This window comes from Grampus griseus (assembly GCF_964374135.1).
Source record: "Grampus griseus genome assembly, chromosome: 5".
Classification (NCBI taxonomy): domain Eukaryota; kingdom Metazoa; phylum Chordata; class Mammalia; order Artiodactyla; family Delphinidae; genus Grampus; species Grampus griseus.
The window spans coordinates 16329749-16354072 of NC_138998.1; the positions used below are offsets into that span (position 1 = coordinate 16329749).

The following is a 24324-nucleotide window of genomic DNA, read 5'->3' on the forward strand; positions in this document are numbered from 1 at the left end:
GCCAGTGAAGGTGAACATATTACTTTTCAAGGCAGCCAATTTTCAGACAGTCATAGGAAAGAAAGTTGGTTCTTTTCTGGAACTGAATCTCAATTCCCTTCTAACCACTGGACAAGTCCAGCCCTAGAAAGCATCACAGACTAAATATAGTTTCTCTTCCTTGTGAAAATTATTCACATATTTGTGAATGGCATCCATGTCTATTCCTCTCCCCCGCGTTAGGCTGAGTTTCCCTTTTCTTGAAGCTAAGTTCCTTCCACTGTTGCTTGTATAAGAACAGCATGGAATCCTTTGGAGTCATATTGGGTGGACATCAAATTTCCATGTGCTTAACCTGGGAAGTTTATTAGATCCCTCTTTAATGCCTCAGAGAGATGGAAGTGGTAATACCTAACTTAAAAATTGCATTAGGGATTAAATGTGTGAGTGTATGCATAATACTAGACACAACATAGGTGCTCAATGATAACAATAACTACATTGATAATTATTGTTTTACATAGAATGTTTCTCCTGCTATTCTTGGCCTTCTTTGATGAAAGTGTTCAATGTGTCAACATGTGAAGAAAGAAAAATAATTACTTTCATTTTTCGTACTGTTCCTAGGTGTGGTTTAATCTTAGATTTTAAGACTAAAATGTCATAGAGACATTTGAAATCACTTCTAATTAATAAATTTTGTGAAAGTTGCAGAGTGCTCATTATGTGTCATTCACTGTGTTTAGTGCATTAGGTGCATCGTGCACTGTCTCCATTACATTAATTCTATGGGGCAAAAGGCATTTATTTATTTATTGGCTGCGTTGAGTCTTCGTTGCTGCACGCGGGCTTTCTTTAGCTGTGGTGATCAGGGGCTACTCTTCATTGCAGTGAGCGGGCTTCTCATTGCGGTGGCTTCTCTTGTTGCAGAGCACAGGCTCTAGGCACGGGGGCTTTGATGCTCCGTAGCATGTGGGATCTTCCCCGGGCCAGGGATCAAACCCCTGTCCCCTGCATTGTCAGGTGGATTCTTAACCACTGCGTCGTCAGGGAAGTGCCCCAAAGACCATTATTTTCCTCATTTTGTAGAAAAGCAAACTGAGATTTAGTGATACTAAGAAACTTGTGCAAATTCACATAGCTGTTAAGTAGCAAAACTATTATTATCCAAGTCTCTCTGATATAACATATAGCACAAGTGGTCCACAGTCAGGTGTGGGGTTGCTGGCATAATTCATGGTCCTATGAATTTTTTTTTTTAATTAATCAACTGAAGCTGTCTTCTAGGATAAAGTCCTACTCTGATGGGAAACTTCTGGACATCGAATCCAAATTGAGGACAGTGTCAATGGGAATAAAGGAAAGAGAAGATTCCTTATAAAAGGAATGGGTGGGTCAGAGGGCAAAGCCAGGAGATCTCAGGAAGTATATGACAATTTTAAAATTTACTTTACAAAAAAACAGGGAAGAACAGGCTCTAGAGCTGGGGTGCTGGAAGAGACGGAGAGTCCAAAATGGCTCCATTCACATAGTTGCTTGCCATTTGCAGGGGCCTTAGCTGAGACTCTCAGCAGAGGTCTTGACCTTCTCCAGATGGGTCTATCATCAAGACTTCTTGAACCTCCTCAAGCCTTATGGCTGAGTTACAAGAAGAAAGCGGAAAGCAGAGGCTGTCAGTTCTCTTAAGTCTGGGGCTCAGAATTTCCAGGAAATCACCTTTGCTGGTCAAAGCATCACAAGATCAATCCAGATTCAGGGTGTGGGGAAATAAATTCCACCTCTCAAGAGGAGAGTACCACATTTGTCAAGTAAGAAAAGAACGGATGGAGGCCATCTTTGGAGACTATTTACCATATATGCTTATACTAAAATGCAAAGGATGAACCTAAAAGTGTATCCAGTTGTTGATATAACTATGCTGAGAGAAACTATTCCAAAACTGACATTAAAATGAAGTAATAGATTATACATCTTTAGTAGGTATATTTTAAGGACAAAAATAACAACAAAGTAAAATGTATATCTTAAAATGATTTTAGAAATCATACTATTTGTGGTAGTATTGATATTGACAATCTGGGACTTGTGTATAAGCTGGAAAAAAAGAAAATTATATGATATTTAAGTTTATCATGTTATTAAGAATCAGGATTCGTGGCATGGGAGAAAGAAGACAGTATAAACTCATGAAGTATTTTATCTTAAACATTTTTTGAATATTTTACCTTAAAAATATTGTCCACTGAAAATTTCTGAAAAAATAAGCAACTTAGAAGAAATACACAATTAGCACTCAGTTGAAATATTATGTCTCACTAAAAATAATGAGAGTTCCTTGGGAAAATGGCTGATTCTGGTGGTACGAAATGTGCAAGATGGGCATACCAAATAGCAAGGAAACTATCAAAGACATAAAAAAAATCATACCAGGACTTCCCTGGTGGTCCAGTGGTTAGGACTTCACCTTCAAATGCAGGGGGTGCGGGTTCGATCCCTGGTTGAGGAGATAAGATCCCACATGCCTCATGGCCAAAAAATTAAAACAGAAGCAATGTGGTAAAAAAAATTCAACAAAGACTTCCCAAAAATGGTCCACATCAAAAACAAAAAATCTTAAAAAAAAAAAAAAAATCATACCAAAAGTACTCAGGAGCCCACTTGAGGAATTTCTCAGTGGTCAAATAAGGGACAATTTGGCCATAAACAAGGATATAACTATAATAAATTTAAACATATCACATAGTTTAAATCTATGAGTTCCTAATAATAGCTTAAAAAAAGCTTATAGCTCAATATTGGAGGATGCTAGGAAACCAGCTTATTATTTTTAAAACTGGTAAATAAAGGAAAAGAACAAGCATTTATCCTTTCTCTTCTATATGTATTTGGCTACTCCTGGGTAACCATATAGTAGATGTGTAATGCGCCTCTTTATAGAAGTGTTGTAGTTAATAAGTAAAGAAAGAATATTAGACTTAGATATCACCATATTTCAATTCTCCAAACAATTAGTGAATGTATTCATTCATGATCAGTGGCCTCTATCATCACAGTATAGAGAGAACCAGACCTCTTGATGAAAGAACAAAACAGCATTTATGAAGTAGTCTTGCAAAAGCATCCAAGTAAAAATGAGCAGCAAACTGATTAAGGCTCCAGATTCAAAATCCAATTTATAAGAAACCCAGTAATCAGAGGAACACGTTAAACGGCAGTCACAGGTTGTAGTCGGCAAGATGCAGACCACAGGAAAATCTACAGAATGAGTAACCTAATTTATTCAACAAATAAATTATAATAAAATAAAAGATACAGAGAAGATGCCTACAGATTTTAGAGACATTAATCAATTACAATGTGTAATTTTAATTTTAAAAGTAAAAAAGAATTTGTTTTACACACATATACTATATTATATATATATACATACGTGTGTATATATATGTGTATACACACACATATACACATTATACACTTATTGTGTATATATATACATTATACACTTTATGATATATATCACATTTTTTGACAGAATTGGAAATTTTAAAACTGGATATTTGATATTCAATGATAGTAAAAAAAATACTGTTAAATAATTTTAGATGCAATAATTACATCTAAATCTCAAATTTCAACACATATTTCTTTCTCTTTCCCCAATATTTGTGCATTGTCTGGACAGTTCTGCCTCAGGCTATGGGCTTGTGTTCAAATGTGTCCCATGAGTTTCTCAGTCTCCCTAGATCTCATGTTTTTTTAGAGACAGATGACAGGAGCACAGAGGTCAGACTTAATCACACAGCACTATGCAGTCTTTGCTGGTGTCATGAGCGCTAACATTTCAAGCTATTTTCATGGCCAAGTTCAACATCTACAGGTGAGGACACAAACTCTGTCCACAGAGGTGGAACTGTAAAGCCACATGGTAAAGGTCATAAATGGGTAATTCTATAATAAAGTAGGAGTGAAAACATGAGATCAGTAACCCATTCTACGATATACTTATAACTTTTAAAAATAAGTTTTTATCTTTTAGAGATAAATATTAACATTTATGGATTAAATGATATGATGCCTGACATTTACTTCAATATGATAAAGGTGAGGGTATTTATAAAACAGGGTCTTCCATAAGTTGATAAATATTGTAGTTACGTGACAGGAACATTGGGAGTTCATTTTACTATTGTTTTTGTTCCAACATAAAGAGTTAAAAATTTCAGAATAAGTAAAAAACAAATACTCGATGTCTTTTGTCATTATTTGTAGACCATAGAATCATGAACAAATATTTGCTAAGCATACTTAGGTATATCAATAGTTTTAAGTACCATCTTAGGGAAGTAGGATTTCTTAAAAATGAAGTAATTCTGAATTGTGAAAGGCCAGATAACAAACCAAGTATGTTTATTCTTTCTGAAAAACTTTTGAGTAATACATGCTAAAAATATAAATGACTGATGTTTCCCAAGAAAACCATTTCAATTCTATAAACAGGATATATCTACAATCACCTATTTAGTGATTATTCAGTGTTTCAGCAAAATGAATGATCATTTGTCTTTTCAACATATCACAGTTACTGGATGCAATAAAAAATAAAGTTCTAATCCCCTTTTCTTACCCATACTCTACATAACCAAATTACTGCCAAATTTACAAACTTTTATTCTGTTTCCAAGATTGTCCTAACACTTCACACTTTTGCTTAATGATATGATGTTATTGAGGTTATTTAGCTCTTCATTTTATTTATCTAGATTTCAAGATATTTATAACTTAAAATATATTTGAAGGTTACATAAGCCCTTTAGGTATCCTTTTATCAGCTTCATCTTCATTACTCTACAAAATCTCACTATACCTTCCAATCATGTGAAAAAACAGATTAAAAAAGACTTTTCTTTTGTTTTTTGTTGTTGTTGTTGTTTTTTGCGGTACGCGGGCCTCTCACTGTTGTGGCCTCTCCCGTCTCGGAGCACAGGCTCTGGACGCGCAGGCTCAGCGGCCATGGCTCACGGGCCCAGCCGCTCCGCGGCATGTGGGATCTTCCCGGACCGGGGCACGAACCCGTGTCCCCTGCATCAGCAGGCAAACTCTTAACCACTGCGCCACCAGGGAAGCCCCGAAAAAAGATTTTTAAGCGCTTTTCCTAATTACTAGGCAAACATTTAGAACTGAATAGTGCTTTTCTTAATTAATAGGCAAACATTTAGAACTGATATTTCTTCCCAACTCATTGAATCTGTATCATAAGTCCTTAAACAACAATAAAAGCAATCATAAAATAGTGCAATGTTCTAACAAATTAAAATATTTACTCAGAAGTATTTTGTGCAGTAGAAATTATTTAAGTAATGCTGATTTGAAAATAAATTAGATTTTTGACTCTTACTTGATTCCATATGTGATTTGAGTATGAAAAGTTTATACTATTGATAACTGAACACAGATTTGGTGATATTTACAAACTGTAACTGACTAAACAGGAATGTACTGGAACCGAATTTGAAAACAACAGTCAGGGCACTCCACAACTCCTTTTCAAATCACCTAGCAGGGATTGGGAAGAAAAGATTTCAAACAGATGCCTATGATTCATTCTCTCCTGTTCTGGTAAGTGTGGAGAGTCACCTAGGAAAGAAAAAGGCTAGCGACGACCTGGTCTAATTTTGTAAACATGGTGATTGGGCCTCCTGGAAAATAGACTAATGCTATTCATAAGAGAGTGCTTATCTATGGAATATTTTTTAGCAGAATTCCCATGGTTTAGGATTGACATATTGATGAATAAAGCTAGAATCTGGCTTTATGAAGCATGGCTTCCTGTGAAATGTAACATATGCTATAACTATCTAGGACACACAACATCTATGTATGGCAATCTAAAGTGCCTTGCAAACTTTCTTAGATACCTCATCCAATACTTTGGGTCAGAGGGCTTTTCCACTGGGAGAAGGAAGGACCTGGGGAGGTGCTCTCAATGTTCCAGAGCATTCCCTGCTTTGCTTATGCCCCTTGCCTGCCCACAACCTTGAAAATATTAGTAAACCGTGGTACTGGGTATGGTCTTTTATTCATTTCTTTTATTTAATTGATTTATTTGTGTCAGACTGATTTAACAATATTTTAAAACACTTAAACGCTGTCTAAATTAAATCATGGGGTTTCCCAATAACTGTTTTGAACTATGTGACTCAGAAATAGAGTAATGGGTACTAAAGCTCTGGGTAGTTAGTGACAAGACCAAAACAAAATTCCTCCTTTTTGTAAGTAATTATAAACAATAATTAGTAAAAAGATTAGAAACTATTTCTAAGCAATATAAATTTTACTGATAATTGCACCTAGACTGATAAATCAAAAAATGATGTGTGCTGCATACTGAATATTTTATCTGTGATCTCTATAAAGGAAACCATAGTTACAAAATGAGGTTGCTTTCTATAATTGATACTGGGGTAGATATTTCTATACTGTTGTATTAACATTTTGAGGCTGCACACTGGAGGTTCTCTGAGAATGAACAGACATTCAAAGCGATTCTTTTACCTCAGAAGGGGCATGAAATTTTTCACAAATTAAAAAAAATATATTTTGAGAGATTTGCAGGTAATGTTGATCTCAATCCTCTTTTTATGTATCTTGAGAAACATTGCTATAAACAGATAAATTGTGACACTCCATCTCATTGATTTAATTATTTGATGCCATAATTAATATGATACCAATATTTCTAAAATATGTCTCTTTATTGACAGGGTATTTATAAAATCTTGAAATAAGATTTGAAGATAAAATCAAATTTCCCTGTAGAGGTGGCACAGGAATCAATTTAAGCTCAGAGATAAGACATAAATCAATGAAATTTTCTGGAGGGAAAGAGTGAAAAAGAAGAGGGAGCTGAGAAGACCAATATTGAAGAAAGAGGAGGCTGGGGTAAGAGTGACAAAGCTGGTAGAGCAGTGAAAGAAAGAGAGCAAGAAAAAGTATGTCAAATTAATAATTTAACTGTTTAGTAAATTTTATTTTCTGTCTTTGTTTAAGCCTCCCTAAAATAACCCTTTTAGGAAAAGTCCTAGTTGGAGAGCTCTTGAATGGTTCCATGTACACTGCATTGCAAGCTGAACAGCTTTGCATACATGTATGGTTTCTCTACTTCCAGAAAGACACTATTGACCGTCTCATCTAAAAATGCACACTTAGACAAGAATTGATCCCTCATGGGGTTTGCCTGCAAATGTCTACCTTCCAGGCATATGCCTTTATGCCTCACCCCTTCTGTTGCCCTCCCCACACCCACCCCCCTCCACATGGCAGCCCTCAGCAGGATTGGTGTCACCCCCAAATCATTCCCCAACCTACTGTGACAGAATGATTCCATGCACTTTTAGCACTTTGGGCACATCTCTATTTTTGCCCTGTACTTACTCCTGTCTGTTTATGTGTCTGTTTTCCTTATAAGACCAGGACCTAATTGAAGGCAAGAAATATTTGTTATTCATAGCTTAACCAACGACAAAATTTCTGGCAAACACTGGAAATATTTGTTGAATAAGTATTTTTTTATACAAGTGTCAAGCTGCCACATGATTCTACCTGTTTACATAATACATAATATGATTTTTATTTTTATTTTAAATGTGTTTAGCATCCAAGGCACATTTCAGTTTAAGTCTCATCAGTCTCCTGGTATAGACAAAGTTTAATGAGAAAATGTCTCATAGGAACTAAGTGATTGCATGATTGATGTCATGAGTTTACTTTCCTGTTACATGTATTAAATATGTATATATTTACCTCTCTATATAGAAAATTTGTATATGTATGCCAAGACTTTCTCCAGGTCCACCAATTTGGGAGTGCAAATAGAATCATAAAATAATAATGCTTTTTCTTGATTGTACTCTACCTACTCAGTATGTCTAAAATCCTGCCCAGGTATGTATTTTTGTAAGGTCCCTGGAATATGTCTCATTTATACCCATGCTCATGTTTCCTTCTCCTCTTCTGTTGCAGATCCTTTTTCATGGCATCCTGCTTGGATTGCTGAACCCAAGAGATCTGACTAACCACTGTGCTCTTGATGAGTACTTCCACTTAGATCTGGCATCTGGGAACAACCACTGTCACCAATGGACATTATATCACTCAAGTTTCAAAATAGCATGATATTCCAAGGTTAAGTGTGTGAAGATCTTTCTTTTTAAACAGCTTGTGGCGTGGGTGCAGGTCCTTGTCAGGCAACGCAGGGTTGTTAAAATCCAGAAAGAAACCTGTTGTGTCTATCTGGCGTGAGAAAGCAAAGGACAAGTTCAGGATGAACTCAGCATCTGGAAAGTAAGTGGGGGAAGATCCTACAGACGAGTTTATATACATCTTGTGTATAAACTCTGCTCAAGTCTCTAGCTGACCTCTGAATTATGGATGTGCTGGGTAGATTCTAAACAGCTTAGTTTCTAAGCTGGCTAAAATAGCTGAACTGAGATTGCAGAGTTTAGAGTTTGAGTTCAGCCATGAAACAAAATATCAGTACTTTTCAATGAAACGTAACAGAATCCAGAGTCTCCACGAGGTGTTATTCACAGTGCTCAGAGTATAGTTAAATTTATTAGATGGGAAGAAACAGGAAATTGTCACCCATACTTAATGAACTTAAAGAGAAAAGGCAATCAATGGAGACCAACTTCAGCATGACCCAGATTTGGAACTAGCAGGCACAGATCTTAAGCATTCATTAAAACTATGCTAAAAACTATAGAGGAAAATATAAGGGACAGGGCAATGGCGGCTGGCACATGTATTTGTGTATAGACACTCTATCCTTCATATAAAATAGCATTCATTATAAAAGTAGTGATGACAGAAAATAGCTTGATATGCACCCTCAAAAGGAGCATTGAATTCTAATTTGTTCTATAAGATATTCATTCATAATGAAGAATCGTTTAAAATGTACCTTGTTGGGTGCTATGAAGACAACAAAAATTAAATTTAGAAGTTACATATGGTTTTTCCATTAGCAGACCTAAGAGTTGACTTGAATCTGAACAACTATAATATAAGGCCCAAAATAATGTGTTTTATAAAAACAGTACTCAAAAGTAGTCTGAAGCCCTAGAGGTAGGCAGATTTATTTCCAGATTTTGGGAGGAGAAGATCTAAAAGTAAGGCTTTAAGATGACGTGACAGATAAGATGGATCTTAATAAAGGCTTAGATTTTTTTTTATATGTGGGCATGAAAAAACAAGCGTGAGCATCCAGGTGTACCCAGTAAAGAAAGTTCTAAATATAATGAAATGAAGTAGCTATCTTTGGCTGGAGGGTATAATTTGTGACAAAAGCAACGAGAGAGAATGTGCAAAGAATAGGTGGGTCCAGACTGAAAAATGCTGGACCGAGTAGTTTAGACGTGATTCCGAAGATACTAGGGAGCCAATAAAAGACAAGATACAAAAATCCAACAGTATTTCCTTTGAAAACCACAAATGCAAAAGGATTTCCATTATTTATTGTTTGTGATTGTAATCACCTAGTACAAAAGGCAAATGGAGTGGCTCTTATAATTTCAGTGCAGGTCTCTTTAGTCTGTTAAGGATTAAGTTACCACGTGACAGATTTGAGCAAAACAAAAGATAAATGTGCTATAAAATTACTTAACATTTTGGTTAAAAGATATATGTAAGAGCTTATAGTTTCACAAAATATTTCACTGTACTATTAAAAAGAGTCTACCCCTGCCACTTCTTGGCATAGGTGTGAGGCAAATTGAATTTCATCTTTCCAAATGAAAACCAATGCATAAAATACAAATTGCAATTAAATTGTATGTTGCTAAGCTTATCTGCTAATATTTTCAGGTAAGCAAATATTTCTTTCCTAAGACCCTTTCTGCAGCCTTTTCTGATGAAAAAATTCAGAAGATTAACTATCAGGCAGTTGTAAAATTACATTGACATTTTAAAAATATTAATAATAAAGACAAAGCATGAAAAAATATTTTAAAGCCTAATGTTAGGTAGGAAAACAAATCCTTTGTGGGTAATGTGTTTTTACAGTATTTCAATGGGAATATTTTGGGTTTTTGGAATGTCAGAATATAATATTACCAGAGTATCTCAAAACAGGAAGGACAATGGAATTTTATGTCTTTGCTCTCATAATGCTTATTTTATCCTTCACATTACAGCTAATGGCCTCAAGGAAAAGAGCATACACATGTAGCCATGCACACATTTTATTACATGCAATAAGTGAGTTATTATGTGATACTTTTTGACTTCAGATAGCTAATGCAGCACTCATTTTTTTCCCCTAAATTTGTTTTGTGGCATGGAATGGTGTCTAAGTAGCCCTCCTGAGATAATCTATATTGATATATACATAAATGTTCCATATATTCTGCAAGTTCATATAGTGCATTTTGTTTAGAACATTCCCTCCAATGGTCTTAGGTAATGTTCTATGGAAATGTCTCATTGAAGATGTGAGTCACTTTCTCAAGATAAAGTTGTCCTTGTAAATGATCCCATTGCTTACCAAAAAAAAAAAAAAAGTGTGTGTGGGGAGGTGGAAAAACCGTGATTTTTTTTTCCTTCTGAAAGGGAAAATAACCCAACAAATTTTGGTCTTACCATTTCATTTCCTCTTACTTGCTGGTTTTATGTTATTAATATATTTTAAAGTTTACTACTTAATCAAGATCAGGAAGGCTAATGAACTTAATATATTTCCATGCACTGACAATCAAATTGTGATCATAAAATGCCAGATGGCACACTCATTATAAAAACAGTGTGCTCACTTTTGTTTTGTTTTGTTTTGTCTTGCTTTGGGTTTCCTGGTAGGTGCTTTGTTCTATGACTTTGGAATTTTTGCAGTTATCCTTGGTATCTCTCTCTAGCATTCGCATAAAATCATTTATACCCAAGTCTCCTGAGATCCAAGCTCAAATATGTCTCTCTCTTTATTAAACCGTCTCATATTGCTCTCTTTATTAAACCAGCTCTTTTTATTTTATAGGATTCTTTTCACTAAAAACCATACAATAAAAAAGGGCTTAAAATTACAACTTGACCCCAATTCATGATCAACATAAAGAAATACAGGCATCCTTGAACTCGTTATATTGCTTTCTACTCATGTTGTTGCTGTTTACTCTAAATATGCTCAAGAGCACTCCTAGCAACAATATTTAATAGCATATGACCAATCTTCTATTACTTGGTTCTCACACAAAGTTATAAGATTGTATGAATAACATACAGAATGGTGCCAACAAAATTGTCTTTTTTACAATCTGACCAGTGATTAAACACAGGCAACTTGCTGCTTCATCCAGCTTCTGTTCCTTGTACACTGATTGAGAAGGTCTTATAACACCTAGAATTTTGGACTTATGTGCTCAAACATTAGACGGTGCTAGTCCGACTCCTTTCAATGCTTAGGTCACGAAACCAATAAATACTTCCCATCCTCTCCTTTTCACACACCCTGGGTCCAACATGCCTTTAAAACAGGGTCAAATCTGTGACCCTCTCTGATTTACGTCTGTGAGTTATCAAACGCTAACTGGCCTATAGCTGCTTGTGTAAAACAATCTGTTACACAAGCACCTCAGTTTTCCCTGAATGAAAATGTTAGTCCGTGAGCTCACCTTCTGAAGGATGTAAGGAACTTGAAGAGGTATCTCAGTTTATCCATCAGCATCTCCCTGAAATGATCTCCCATAAAGAAATAGAAGACAGGGTTGATGACACTGTTCAGAAAGGCCAACGGCCGAGTCACAATGTACAAGGAGTTGATGGTGGCCTTAGTGCATGGGGTCTGCTTCCAGATCCCCCAGCGTGAAGCAATCCTCACGTTTCGCATGATGTGATAGGGAGTGAAAAGCACGGAGAAGATCACAACTGCCATGATGACTAAGGTGAGAGGCTTCTCAAGGGGCAAAGCAGTAGAGAGCTGCCTGCTCCTATGCTTCAGGAAGACACCAATCTTGAAATAAAAGAAGCACATCACAAAAAGAGGAATGAGGAACCCCAAGAAGGTTAGACATATGCTGTAAATGAGGACGTTACTGGGGTCTCCAGAACTTGCATAATCAGTACAGTTGGTGTGTTTGGAAGCTACAACAGGATTTATAAGAGAAAGTATGGGCAGGAGCTCTAAGGTTACTAAACCCCAAATGGCTGAAGAGATTAAAACAGCAAACTTTTTCTTTTGTAGGAAGTGTTCCCGGAACGGATACTTCATGAGCATGTATCGATCAATGCTGATAAAAGTGAGGAAAAGAATGCTGGTGTAGAGGTTAGCATGAAGTACATATCGGTTGCTTATGCAGAGCACATCCCCATATGTCCATTTTCCCTGGGCATATTGTCTCATCAGCATGGGGAGGGTACACAAAAAAGCCAAGTCACAGATAGAGAGATTAAAGAGATAGATGTTACTGCTGTTCCAGTTCTTCAGGCAGAAGATGTAGCCAAAAACAACAGCAGTATTCCCAAGGATTCCTACAATAAACTCAAACCCGTAAAAAATGGAAAGGTAGTACTTTTCCAGAGCAGCCTCCACTGCCTGCCAGTTTTCACAAGTTGCATTCCATGCCTAAAGAAGAGAGAGAGAAAATATAAGGATGAATCACTAGACTACGACTGAAGATAAAACTGCAGAACTTCAGCAGCATCAACATCATCATCAAATAACACTTAAAAGTTGAACTGCAGAGAGTTGGTTACGTTAGTAAGGAGTGCATATGTATACAAACATAATCATGTACATATATATCACTAATATATTATTTCAACAAATATTTATTGAGTTCCTTTGAACTATATGCTAGACACGGGATCACAGCCATGAGTAAAACAAAGCTCCTCATCTCAAATAATTTATACTCTCGGGAAAAATCAGGAAATAAATAAGTGCATATCAGGTAATGATAAAGAGTATCAAACATAAAGAAAAGCACATGCAAAGGCGCAGACGTGGAAACATGCATAGAGGACTTGACAAACACAAGGAGGCCAAGAGAAAGTGCAGTGAAGTAAGTGAAGAGTCAAATTCAATGTGTGTCTTCAGGATTGACTGTGGTCCCTAGCATATCACAGTTGTTCAACAAATCCTCTGAGTTAAATTTAATTGAACCATAACCTAGAAGAGGAAACAGGAATTCTTATAACTCTAGTCTTGCAATATTAATAGCTTTGATTATGTTTTCATATTGACAAAGGATTATGCTTGTTGTTTTAAGTTTATAAAACACAACGCCAGTTTTTAAAAATTTTTTGCAACAAGACAACATATTTATTGACATGTTATATGCCCAGCACATCACAAATATTATCTCTAATTTTCAGAAGAATCCATTTATCTCAATCCCACTTCCATCCTACTAGACATGAGAACAACCTGGGTTGAAGAATTAAATTACTAATCACAGGTCACCAAATGCCAGAGCCAGAATTTGACCTTCAGCCTATTGCACCACACGCAGTGATCTTTCACTACATACTTCAGCATGCTTGTTATGGGATGGACTGTGCTCCCCACAAATTCCTATGGTGAGGCCCCAAAGCCCAGTACCTCAGAATTTAACCATATTTGGAGCTGGACCTTAAAAGAAGTAATTAAGGTTACATGAGATCATATATATTTGTGTCCATATATGATGAGAAAGAGACGGCAGGGATGCATGCACATAGAGGAAAGGCCATGTGAGGACATAGTCAGAAGACAGCCATCTGCAAGCCAAAGAAAGAGGCCTCAAGAGAAACCAAACCTGCCGACACCTTGATCTCGGATTTCTACCCTCTAGAACTGTGAGAAAATAAGTTTCTGTTGTTTAAGCCACCCAGTCCAAAACATTTTGTTATGGCAGACCTAGCAACAAATATAGTGCTCAAAATAGTATTCTTAACATTTAATAGAATCTGTACAACTCCAGTGTTAAAACATGATTTTAAAAATTTAAAATATGAAGCTGAAAATATTAGTAATAACAATACCAGTGGCCACTATTTACTGAAAACTTATAGTGTACTAGGCACTGTGCTCACCACTTTCCGAGGATGATCTCATTTAATACAGTGACATAAGGGACTGGGGATTGTTATTACTTTCACTTTATACACAAAGTCACTGAGTCTTGAAAGGTCATACATTTAGTAATAGACCACAATCATAGCCCCTTCTGAATAGGGGCCATGAAAATAAGCAATCTGATTCATTCAAACTTCAAAAGTCTTGCTCATCTGCCACTTTCTCTCTTTAAAGAGGCAAGATTATTTGTGGTCGGATAGACTATTTAAAGAATTGAATTTCTTAAAAATGTACTGGATTGCCATTTTGAAATATTAAATCCTACTTATTTCTAGTAAGAAACAAGCAAGGTTGAAAATAAAATTTTCTAAAAATTTCCTATCAAATAGGCCTCGGAGTGTTAGTTGCAATCAAATGATTCTCTTAGTATAGTATTTTGGTAAATAGAGCAAAATAAGAACAAATGCATCTGAACTGCCTCTTCTGGGACGCATGCAAACATTGAGCAGAATTTTCTGTAATGAAGGCATCTGGAGAACTTTTATTGATTTTTGTCAAATTCAAATGTTTTGTTTCAGTTGAAGATCACTGCTACTTTTTTTTTTTTTTTTGGCTGTGCCACGAGGCTTCCGGAATCTTAGTTCCTCAACCAGGGATTGATCCGAGCTCCCCTGAGGTGAAAGCACCGAGTCCTAACCACTGGACTGCTAGGGAGTTCCCAAGATCGCTGCTACTTTGAGAGTGTTTTATTTACAAAAATAATTCATGGAATTGTAGATATGATAAATGCAATATTTTGATAAGTTATTTTTAATCACTTACTTTAAAACATCCTAAATTCCTCTGAGATTCCTCTAAATTCCTCTCCTCAAGGCTTTCCATGGCAACCTGCCACAAAGTCCAACACTAGAAGAAGCTAGATCGAAACTTCCTCAGGCAGCAGACACATTGAACGATGCTGAAGAACCAAGCAAATTGGTTTCACTCTGTGTTTGACGTTATGTGATTCTACTGCTCTCTCACATTGCCCGCGACTTATTACATTTTTAATTGTCATACCTTTCCAATTTTTTTAAACCTCTGTCCTACTCATCATGGATGAGTTTTGCCTACAAATCCCTGAGACAGAGCCCGTCCACTGGGTGTCCACTCTCTGGTTCCTTCCTCCGTTACTGTCCTCTCCTCCTTCCTTCCTGTGACAACAGAGAATATCTATTCCTCTGGGCTTACTCCAGATCCAACTCATTCCCAAATTCTCAAGATTCCTACACGTTATCCGTCTTGTCTCTTTACTGTCTCTTCAGCTTCCCCACCTCAACTGCATCCTTTTGATCAGCATTTAGACAGTCTCATCTTGTCAGTCTTAAAAACAAGACATAGGAGACCTTCAAGATGGTGGAAGAGTAAGACGTAGTGATCACCTTCCTCCCCATAAATACATCAGAAATACGTCTACACGTGGAACACCTCCTACAGAACACCTACTGAACGCTGGCAGAAGACCTCAGACCTCCCAAAAGGCAAGAAACTCCCCACGTACCTGGGTAGGGCAAAAGAAAAAAAGAATAAACAGAGACAAAAGAATAGGGACGGGACCTGCACCAGTGGGAGGGAGCTGTGAAGGAGGAAAGGTTTCCACGCACTAGAAGGCCCTTCGCGGGTGGAGACTGCGGGTGGCGGAGGGGGGAAGCTTCGGAGCTGTGGAAGAGAGCGCAGCAACAGTGGTGCAGAGGGCAAAGCGGAGAGATTCCCACACAGAGGATTGGTGCCGACCGGCACTCACCAGCCCGAGAAGCTTGTCTGCTCACCCGCCAGGGCGTGCGGGGCTGGGAGCTGAGGCTCGGGCTTCGGAGGTCGGATCCCAGGGATAGGACTGGGGTTGGCTGCATGAACACAGCCTGAAGGGGGCCAGTGCACCACGGCTAGCTGGGAGGGAGTCCGGGAAAAGGTCTGGAGCTGCCGAAGAGGCAAGAGACCATTGTTTTGGGGTGCGCGAGGAGAGGGCATTCAGAGCACCGCCTAAACAAGTTCCAGAGAAAGGTGCGAGCGGCGGCTATCAGCGCAGACCCCAGAGACGGGCATGAGATGCTAAGGCTTCTGCTGCCACCACCAAGAAGCCTGTGTGCGAGCACAGGTCACTATCCACACCTCCCCTCCGGGGAGCCTGTGCAGCCCACCACTGCCAGGGTCCCGGGATCCAGGGACAACTTCCGCAGGAGAACGCACGGTGAGCCTCAGGCTGCTGCAACGTCATGCAGGCCTCTGCCGCTGCAGGCCCGCCCCGCATCCGTGCCCTTCCCTCTGGGACAACATTAAATGCACCAACATTTGAATTATAGGGGTCCCAGAAGAAGAGGAGAAAAAGAAAGGGACTGAGAAAATATTTGAAGAGATTATAGTTGAAAACTTCCCTAGTATGGGAAAGGAAATAAGTCCAGGAAGCACAGAGAGTCTCATACAGGATAAATCCAAGGAGAAATACTCCAAGACACATATTAATCAAACTGTCAAAAATTACAAAGAAAACATATTAAAAGCAGCAAGGGAAAAACAACAAATAATACACAAGGGAATCCCCATAAGGTTAACAGCTGATCTTTCAGCAGAAACTCTGTAAGCCAGAAGGGAGTGGCAGGACATATTTAAAGTAATGAGAGGGAAAAATATACAACCAAAATTACTCTACCCAGCAAGGATCTCATTCAGATTTGATGGAGAAATTAAAATCTTTACAGACAAACAAAAGCTAAGAGAATTCAGCATCACCAAACCAGCTTCACAACAAATGCTAAAGGAACTTCTCTAGGCAGGAAACACAAGAGAAGGAAAAGACCTACAATAACAAACCCAAAACAATTAAGAAAATGGTAATTGGAACATACACATTGATAATTACCTAAATGTAAATGGATTAAGCTCTACAACCAAAAGACATAGACTAGCTGAATGGATACAAAACCTAGACCCATATATATGCTGTCTACAAGAGACCCACTTCAGACCTAGGGACACATACAGACTGAAAGTGAAGGGCTTTTAAAAGATATTCCATGCAAATGGACATCAAAAGAAAGCTGGAGTAGCAATTCTCATATCAGGCTAAATAGACTTTAAAATAAAGACTATTACAAGAGACAGAGAAGGACACTACATAATGATCAAGGAATCAATCCAAGAAGATATAACAATGGTAAATATTTAGGCACTCAATAGGAGCACCTCAATACATAAGGCAAATGCTAACAGCCGTAAAAGGGGAAATCGACAGTAACACAATCATAGTAGGGGACTTTAACACCCCACATTCACCAATGGACAGATCATCCAAAGTGAAAATAAATATGGAAACACAAGCTTTAAATGATATATTAAACAAGGTGGAGTTAATTGATAGTTATGGGACATTCCATCCAAAACAACAGAATACACTTTCTTCTCAGGTGTTCATGGACCATTTTCCAGGATAGATCATATCTTGGGTCACAAATCAAGCCTTGGTAAATTTAAGAAAATTGAAATCGTATCAAGTATCTTTTCCGACCACAACACCATGAGACGAGATTTCAATTACAGGAAAAAATCTGTAAAACATACAAACACATGGAGGCTAAAAAATACACTACTTAATAACCAAGACATCACTGGAGAAATCAAAAAATACCTAGAAAAAAAATGACAGTGAAAACAAGACAACGTAAAACCTACAGGATGCAGCAAAAGCAGTTCTAAGAGGGAAGTTTATGGCAGTACAATCCCACCTCAAGAAACAAGAAACATCTCAAATAAACAACCTAAATTTACACCTAAAGCAATTAGAGAAAGAAGAACAAAAAACTCCTAAGTTAGCAGAAGGAAAGAAATCATAAAGATCACATCAGAAATAAATGAAAAAGAAATGAAGGAAAAAATAGCAGTGATTAATAAATCTAAAAGCTGGTTTTTTGAGAAGATAAACAAAATTGATAAACCATTAGCCAGACTCATCAAGAAAAAAAGGGAGAAGACTCAAATCAATAAAATTAGATATGAAAAGAAGTAACAACTGACACTGCAGAAATACAAAGGATCATGAGAGATTACTACAAGCAACTATATGCCAATACAATCGACAACCTGGAAGAAATGGACAAATTCTTAGAAAAGCACAACCATCTGAGACTGAAGCAGAAAGAAATAGAAAATATAAACAGACCAATCACAAGCACTGAAATTGCGACTGTGACTAAAAATCTTCCAACAAAAAAAAAGCTCAGGACCAGATGGCTTCACAGGCAAATTCTATTAAACATTTAGAGAAGAGCTAACACCTATCCTTCTCAAACTCTTCCAAAATATAGTAGAGGGAGGAACACTCCCAAACTCATTCTACGAGACCACCATCACCCTGATACCAAAACCAGACAAAGATGTCACAAAGAAAGAAAGCTACAGACCAATATCACTGATGAATATAGATGCAAAAATCCTCAATAAAATACTAGCAAACAGAATCCAGCAGCACATTAAAAGGATCATACACCATGATCAAGTGGGGTATATCCCAAGAATGTAAGGATTCTTCAATATAGGCAAATCAATCAATGTGATACACCATATTAATAAATTGAAGGAGAAAAACCATATGATAATCTCAATAGATGCAGAAAAATCTTTTGACAAAATTCAACACCATTTATGATAAAAACCCTCCAGAAAGTAGGCATAGAGGGAACTTACCTCAACATAATAAAGGGCATATATGACAAACCCACAGCCAACATCATTCTCAATGGGAAATACTGATACCATTTCCACTGAGATCAGGAACAAGACAAGGTTGCAGGACAGGAATAAAGACGCAGACGTAGAGAATGGACTTGAGGACACAGAGAGGAGAAAGGGTAAGCTGGGACGAAGCGATAGAGTTGCACGGAATTCTATATACTACCAAATGTAAAACAGGTAGGTAGTGGGAAGCAGCTGCATAGCACAGGGAGATCAGCTCAGTGCTTTATGACCACCTGGGGTGGGATAGGGAGGGTGGGAGGGAGACGCAAGAGGGAGGAGATATGGGGATATATGTATATGTATAGCTGATTCTCGTTGTTATAAAGCAGAAACTAACACACCATTGTAAAGCAATTATACTCCAATAAAGAGCTTAATAAATAAATAAATATATAAATAAATAAAAAGATCATAAAAAGTGAAGCAAATTGTTTAGACTTGCTGAGACAGGCAACAGGGAACCACTAGGTGGTGATGAAAGTGGTATTTTAAGATTAGTCTTAGAGCAGAATGGATTAGTGGGGAGAGACCTCAGTCAGAGGCCATGTGGTGGCCGAATTTCTAGAAATGAGCTAGCAAGCCATGAAAAGATGTGGAGGAACCTTAAATGCATATTACCAAGTGAAAGAAGCCAATCTGTAAAGGTTATATTCTGTGATTCCAACTCTTTGACATTCTGGAAAACGTAAAACTATAAGGATAATAAAAAGATCAGGGGTTACCAGGGGTTTAGGGGGAGGGAGGGAAGGATGATTAGGTGGAGCACAAAGGATTTTTAGGGCAGTGAAGCTATTTTGTATGATGCTGGAATGGTGGATACTTGTCATTATGCATCATCCAAACCCAGAGAATGTACGACACAAAAAGTGATCTCTAATGTATATCTCTAATGGATCAGTATTGAACTCCTTCTTTATCTAGGCTCTGCCCGGATGATCTCATCCACTTTCTCTCTTTAATGACCATCCACATATCAACCTCTCAATGTTTATCCCAGCACAGACCTGTCTTATAAGCTCTACTGGTTTATACTTATTACCACGGATTGATCTCTCAGAAGTACCTCTACCTCCAGAAATCCTATATAAGCTCTCCAACTTCCTTCTCAGTCTTGATGTACCTCCACCTAACTCAGTGAATGGCCACACCATTTACCCAGGTGGTCACCTCAGATATCCAAGCAACATCCTTGAAGTCATCTGTTGCTCACCTCCAATAACAACTAAACTATCCATGTCTCGTTGACTATAATGTCTGGATATTTCTCCAATTCACCACTATTGCTCCATCTCCTTCATCACCATTCTAATCCAGGCTACTATCATCTTGGACTATACCATATCCTTCCATGGTCTCCTCACATCTTCTCTGGCCCTCTTTTAATCTACCTTCAACATGATAGCTAAACAATCTTAAAAAAAACTACAATCAAAATTCCAATCATATTACTCTACTCAACCAAAACGTTTCAATAATTTTTTACTGTCTAAGGAATAAAGTCCAAAATTTTTAATGAGACTTCAAGGCTTGCATGGTCTGGCTCCTGGACTCCACTTCAGCCTCACCTGGTATTATTCTCCTCCTTTCTCATCTTTCTTCCTGCTCTTTGAATGCACAGACAACTTTCCTAATGTTCAGTTCATTGAATTTTTCTCTGACATATTCCCCCTATGATCCTTGCTCCATCACATACTCTGTCTTACATCTACAATTCTTTCAGACCTCAGTGTCAGTGTGGGTTTCCCAAGATAGGATCTCTGACTCCCTAGTCTAATTAGCACCCCCTCACCGCCACATTGTATACTTATCTTGCTCTTAGCATTTCTCACAACTTTATCTTACTCACAGTTTACCTTTTACACCTGGTACAGTGACTACCAGGTAAGTAGATGGTCTGTAAATGCTTGCTCAGTGGAAAGAGGAATATAAACACTTGACTGTTTACAAAACATCTTTATAAATGTTTCCTCCAAGGTCAGATAAGTAGTAAATCCACCAAATTAAGCTCCTTGCTCTATTTCCCTATAAAAGATGATGCTGCATATAGTATGACAAATATTCAAAACTGGCAACTGGAGTAGTGATAGCTGTGATTTAGACATATTGTTGTAGAAGGTAAAATTTGATATATATATCTTCTAAGATCAATTTTTTAAATTAAAATTAACAAAAAAATTAGAAATTTACATCTGAAATTAATAAACCTTAGAAAGCTTAGGACATGTACCAAAGTATTAATACTTTTATCCCTAGTGATGAGATTCCAGATAATTTTTATTGTGTCCTTTCTCCTTTTGGTTTATCTGGACTTCCTATTTTTTTCTGCAGATCAGCATGTACAATATTAAAAATTCTTAGGAATACAGCTGAAGGTCAATGGTCTTTTAAAAAATAATAATAGGCTTTAGTTTCTAGCTCACTGGTAATTTTTCAATATTATTTTTTACTCTATTCCCAGCAACTTCCCATTCCACCATTTCTGGAAGTTCTCCCTTCCTTGCCTTCTATGACATGGCAATCTCCTTGTCCTCCTTCCTCTCTCTGTAGACTCTTTTATGGTCTAATCCTTCTTTGCCCAAGTTGTAAATATTGGAGTTTCTCAAGGCTCAGTTCTAGGCAACTCTATTTTGGGAATACTCAAAACTCTGATGCACACACTCAAATGAATATTAAGACAATAGGAAGTCTCATTATGACAAGAAACTTACTTGTTTTATTTTCGTATTTCCTCCTTTTCTAGTCATAATTCTTATCTTTCTGCCTAGTCAGTTCTTAAATGTACTGACTTATGTCAGTAACTTATGTGTAGCCTAAAGCTTTGTCTGCCATAGAAGAAAAATACATCCATGAAGACTTGTATAACTAGAAGCCAGACTACCAATAGCTACCACTCGGGCAGGTAGGGGCCATGTTGATGCCACAGAGAATTCTTCTGCTTTTGAGCCATCCACTAGGATTGAGAGATTAAGGGAGGTAGCAGGGATAAAGAACACCACAACTAGAATAAGGGAAGTGAATGACTAACCATTGTCCTGCTTCGAGTGGTTGCTTCATTCATTTTTTAAAGAATAACTTTTAAAAACACCTGTTATTATGTAACACTCACTCAGAAAAAGCAGATAGGCAAAAAAAAAAAAAAAAAAATCAAAAATTTCTATAACCAACCATTCTTAATATTTGGATACCCTCCTACACTTTGATATATACTTGAATTTATCTTTACAAAAATGATATTATACTCTTTATGATGTTTTATAATCTGCTTTTTTGATACATTTATTTCATTCTTAAAATAATTTTTCTAAGTCCAATATTAGTAATTTGTGCTTTTATAAAGGTAAGGTTGTCTAATATTTGCAAACCAATTTAACCTCACCAGGACCCACAGTTTTTAGATTTCAAATTGGATGATATTTGTAGCTGCATGTGTTTTTAGTGTGGCCATCACAATTCTACAAATTGATGAAGTAAGCTAGTCCTTTAACCAAAATTCCTGTTGAAGAGGAACTTTTCTCATGAAAAATTAATATTTCTCTCCTGCTTTGTAGTGGTTATATTTTTAATTTTTAGGAAATAGAAATCATAATAAATAGGTTATAGCTGATTTGGATTAATTATTTTTAACAGTTTTTTCCTTTAGATATTGGCAATTAAAGTGAATTCTTTAATTATATTTATAAAAATATATCCAAACCTGTTAGAGGTATTAAACTATAAATAATATTCAACTTACTTACATAAGCAGATCAGTAGTTCTCATTTTTAATTTAGGAATAATGTTTCTTTCACTTTAATTGTATTCAGCCTTTTAAAAATGAACATTTTTAAAACTTAACTTTAAAAATATGTTTGATAGTCTGTTAGCTTTTAAACTGCTTTTTCTTATAATCATCACAATTAAACAAAGAACATTTATAAAATTTTAATTCTTAACTACAAGTTTATATAGCAATGAGTAATTTATAAACAAATTAATTTTTCATTGATAAACTGAATGAAAATATTTACACTAAAAATATACAATCATTTAATATTGATGACTTCATTTTTAATATATTTTTATATATTCCAAAAATTACACCAGAAATCAAGATATTAAAAAGTGATAGTATGGTATCAACTTGTGTGTTAATGAAGTTCTTTAAAAGTACTTCACCACTTATTAAAAGTTCTGAAAGGTGTAATAGCAATAGTTTCTGCAATTTTCTTTTTTTCCTTGGTGAACTATATATATTCTTGAATAATGTAATTTTTACAAACATAAATGCTAAATTTCATTTCTGGAATGTCTTAAAATTTCCTCTAACACATTATTTTCTGAACATGCAAATATTATAGACTAGATTCTTTCATCTGATTTAGAAACTTTAAATTACGTTCTATAAGTAGTTATATGTATTTAAGTAAATCCAATTACTCTTTTTGTTGAAATATCAGTTACCAAGACATTAGTAAATAAAATAAATTTAATAAAATTAATTTAATAAAATTTATAAAATAAATTATAAAGTAAATTTAGTACTTAATAAAATAAATTTAGTATTTGGTAATAAAATAAATTTAGTATTAAATTTAATACAATAAATTTAATATTTATTAATAAAATAAAATTAATAAAATAAATTATTTTATTAAAATAATAAAATAAATTTAGTATTTGGCAATTAAAACAAGACAAAATTTGGTAAAAAATAAATGAGGAAACAACTATGACTTCCTTTCTTTTGCTGTTCTACATGTACTTACAAATGACAGTTCAGACAGTTCATTTAAACATTACTTAAAACCTTAATTGTTCACAGGACACTTTTAAAAGAAACCCTTAACTATTGGGAGGTCTAGCATTACTTTATATACCTGACAACATGAGTTGCATCAGAGCTTACCATTGTGTCAGAAGGCCCTGATCCCTTGACAGAAATTCTTTACCAGCCACTTGACACAGCTTCTGACCCAGTGCTGTGCTGCTGGCCGTAGTTAGTGCAGACTGATTTGCATATCATGCAGCCAAGATTAATAATTCAAAAGTCCAGGAGAAATTTCTTCAGTCAAGCCTCCAAGTCAGATGTTCATGTAAGCGAATTTCCTGAGAAGTTTAGACACAAAACAAATGACTCATTTCATGGGAAACACATTTCACATATAGGTTTTAAAAAGACTGCTGTTGAAATTATTCCATTCACTAGCAAAACAACAGAGAAACACTCATTATTTCCATGTTCATTTGCATATTTAAATAATAAGAAAAGGTAAAGCACTGTTTGTGTTGGGTTTACAATTGCTTCTCTTTTTTCTTCATTTTTCAAATTCGCAAATTTTGGCAAATTCTGTATTGGGCATATAATAGCTAAACAGCTGTTTTCAACAAATTTGAGGGAACTATAAAACTGAAATTTTGGAGGCAAAGCTGAATATATGCTGTCAGTGTACTATCAAAAGGGATACTAGAGCTTAAGGTATTTCCCATTTTATTTTCAGTGATTAAAAACAAGAGACATATAAAAAATACATCAGGTAGCTAGGGATTAGGGAGAGAG

At 36.3% G+C, this 24324-nt stretch overlaps 1 protein-coding gene across 1 annotated transcript; it reads right to left on the reverse strand.

Moving 5' to 3' along the window:
* Positions 1-11461: 11461 nt before the first annotated feature.
* SUCNR1 (succinate receptor 1) lies at positions 11462-23790 on the reverse strand (the record flags this gene model as incomplete). The annotated part of the gene is given in 3 exon segments (XM_082655266.1): positions 11462-12586; positions 23674-23712; positions 23716-23790. Coding segments are annotated over 3 exon segments (1068 nt in total). The 3' UTR covers positions 11462-11632.
* Between the last annotated feature and the right edge of the window lie 534 nt (positions 23791-24324).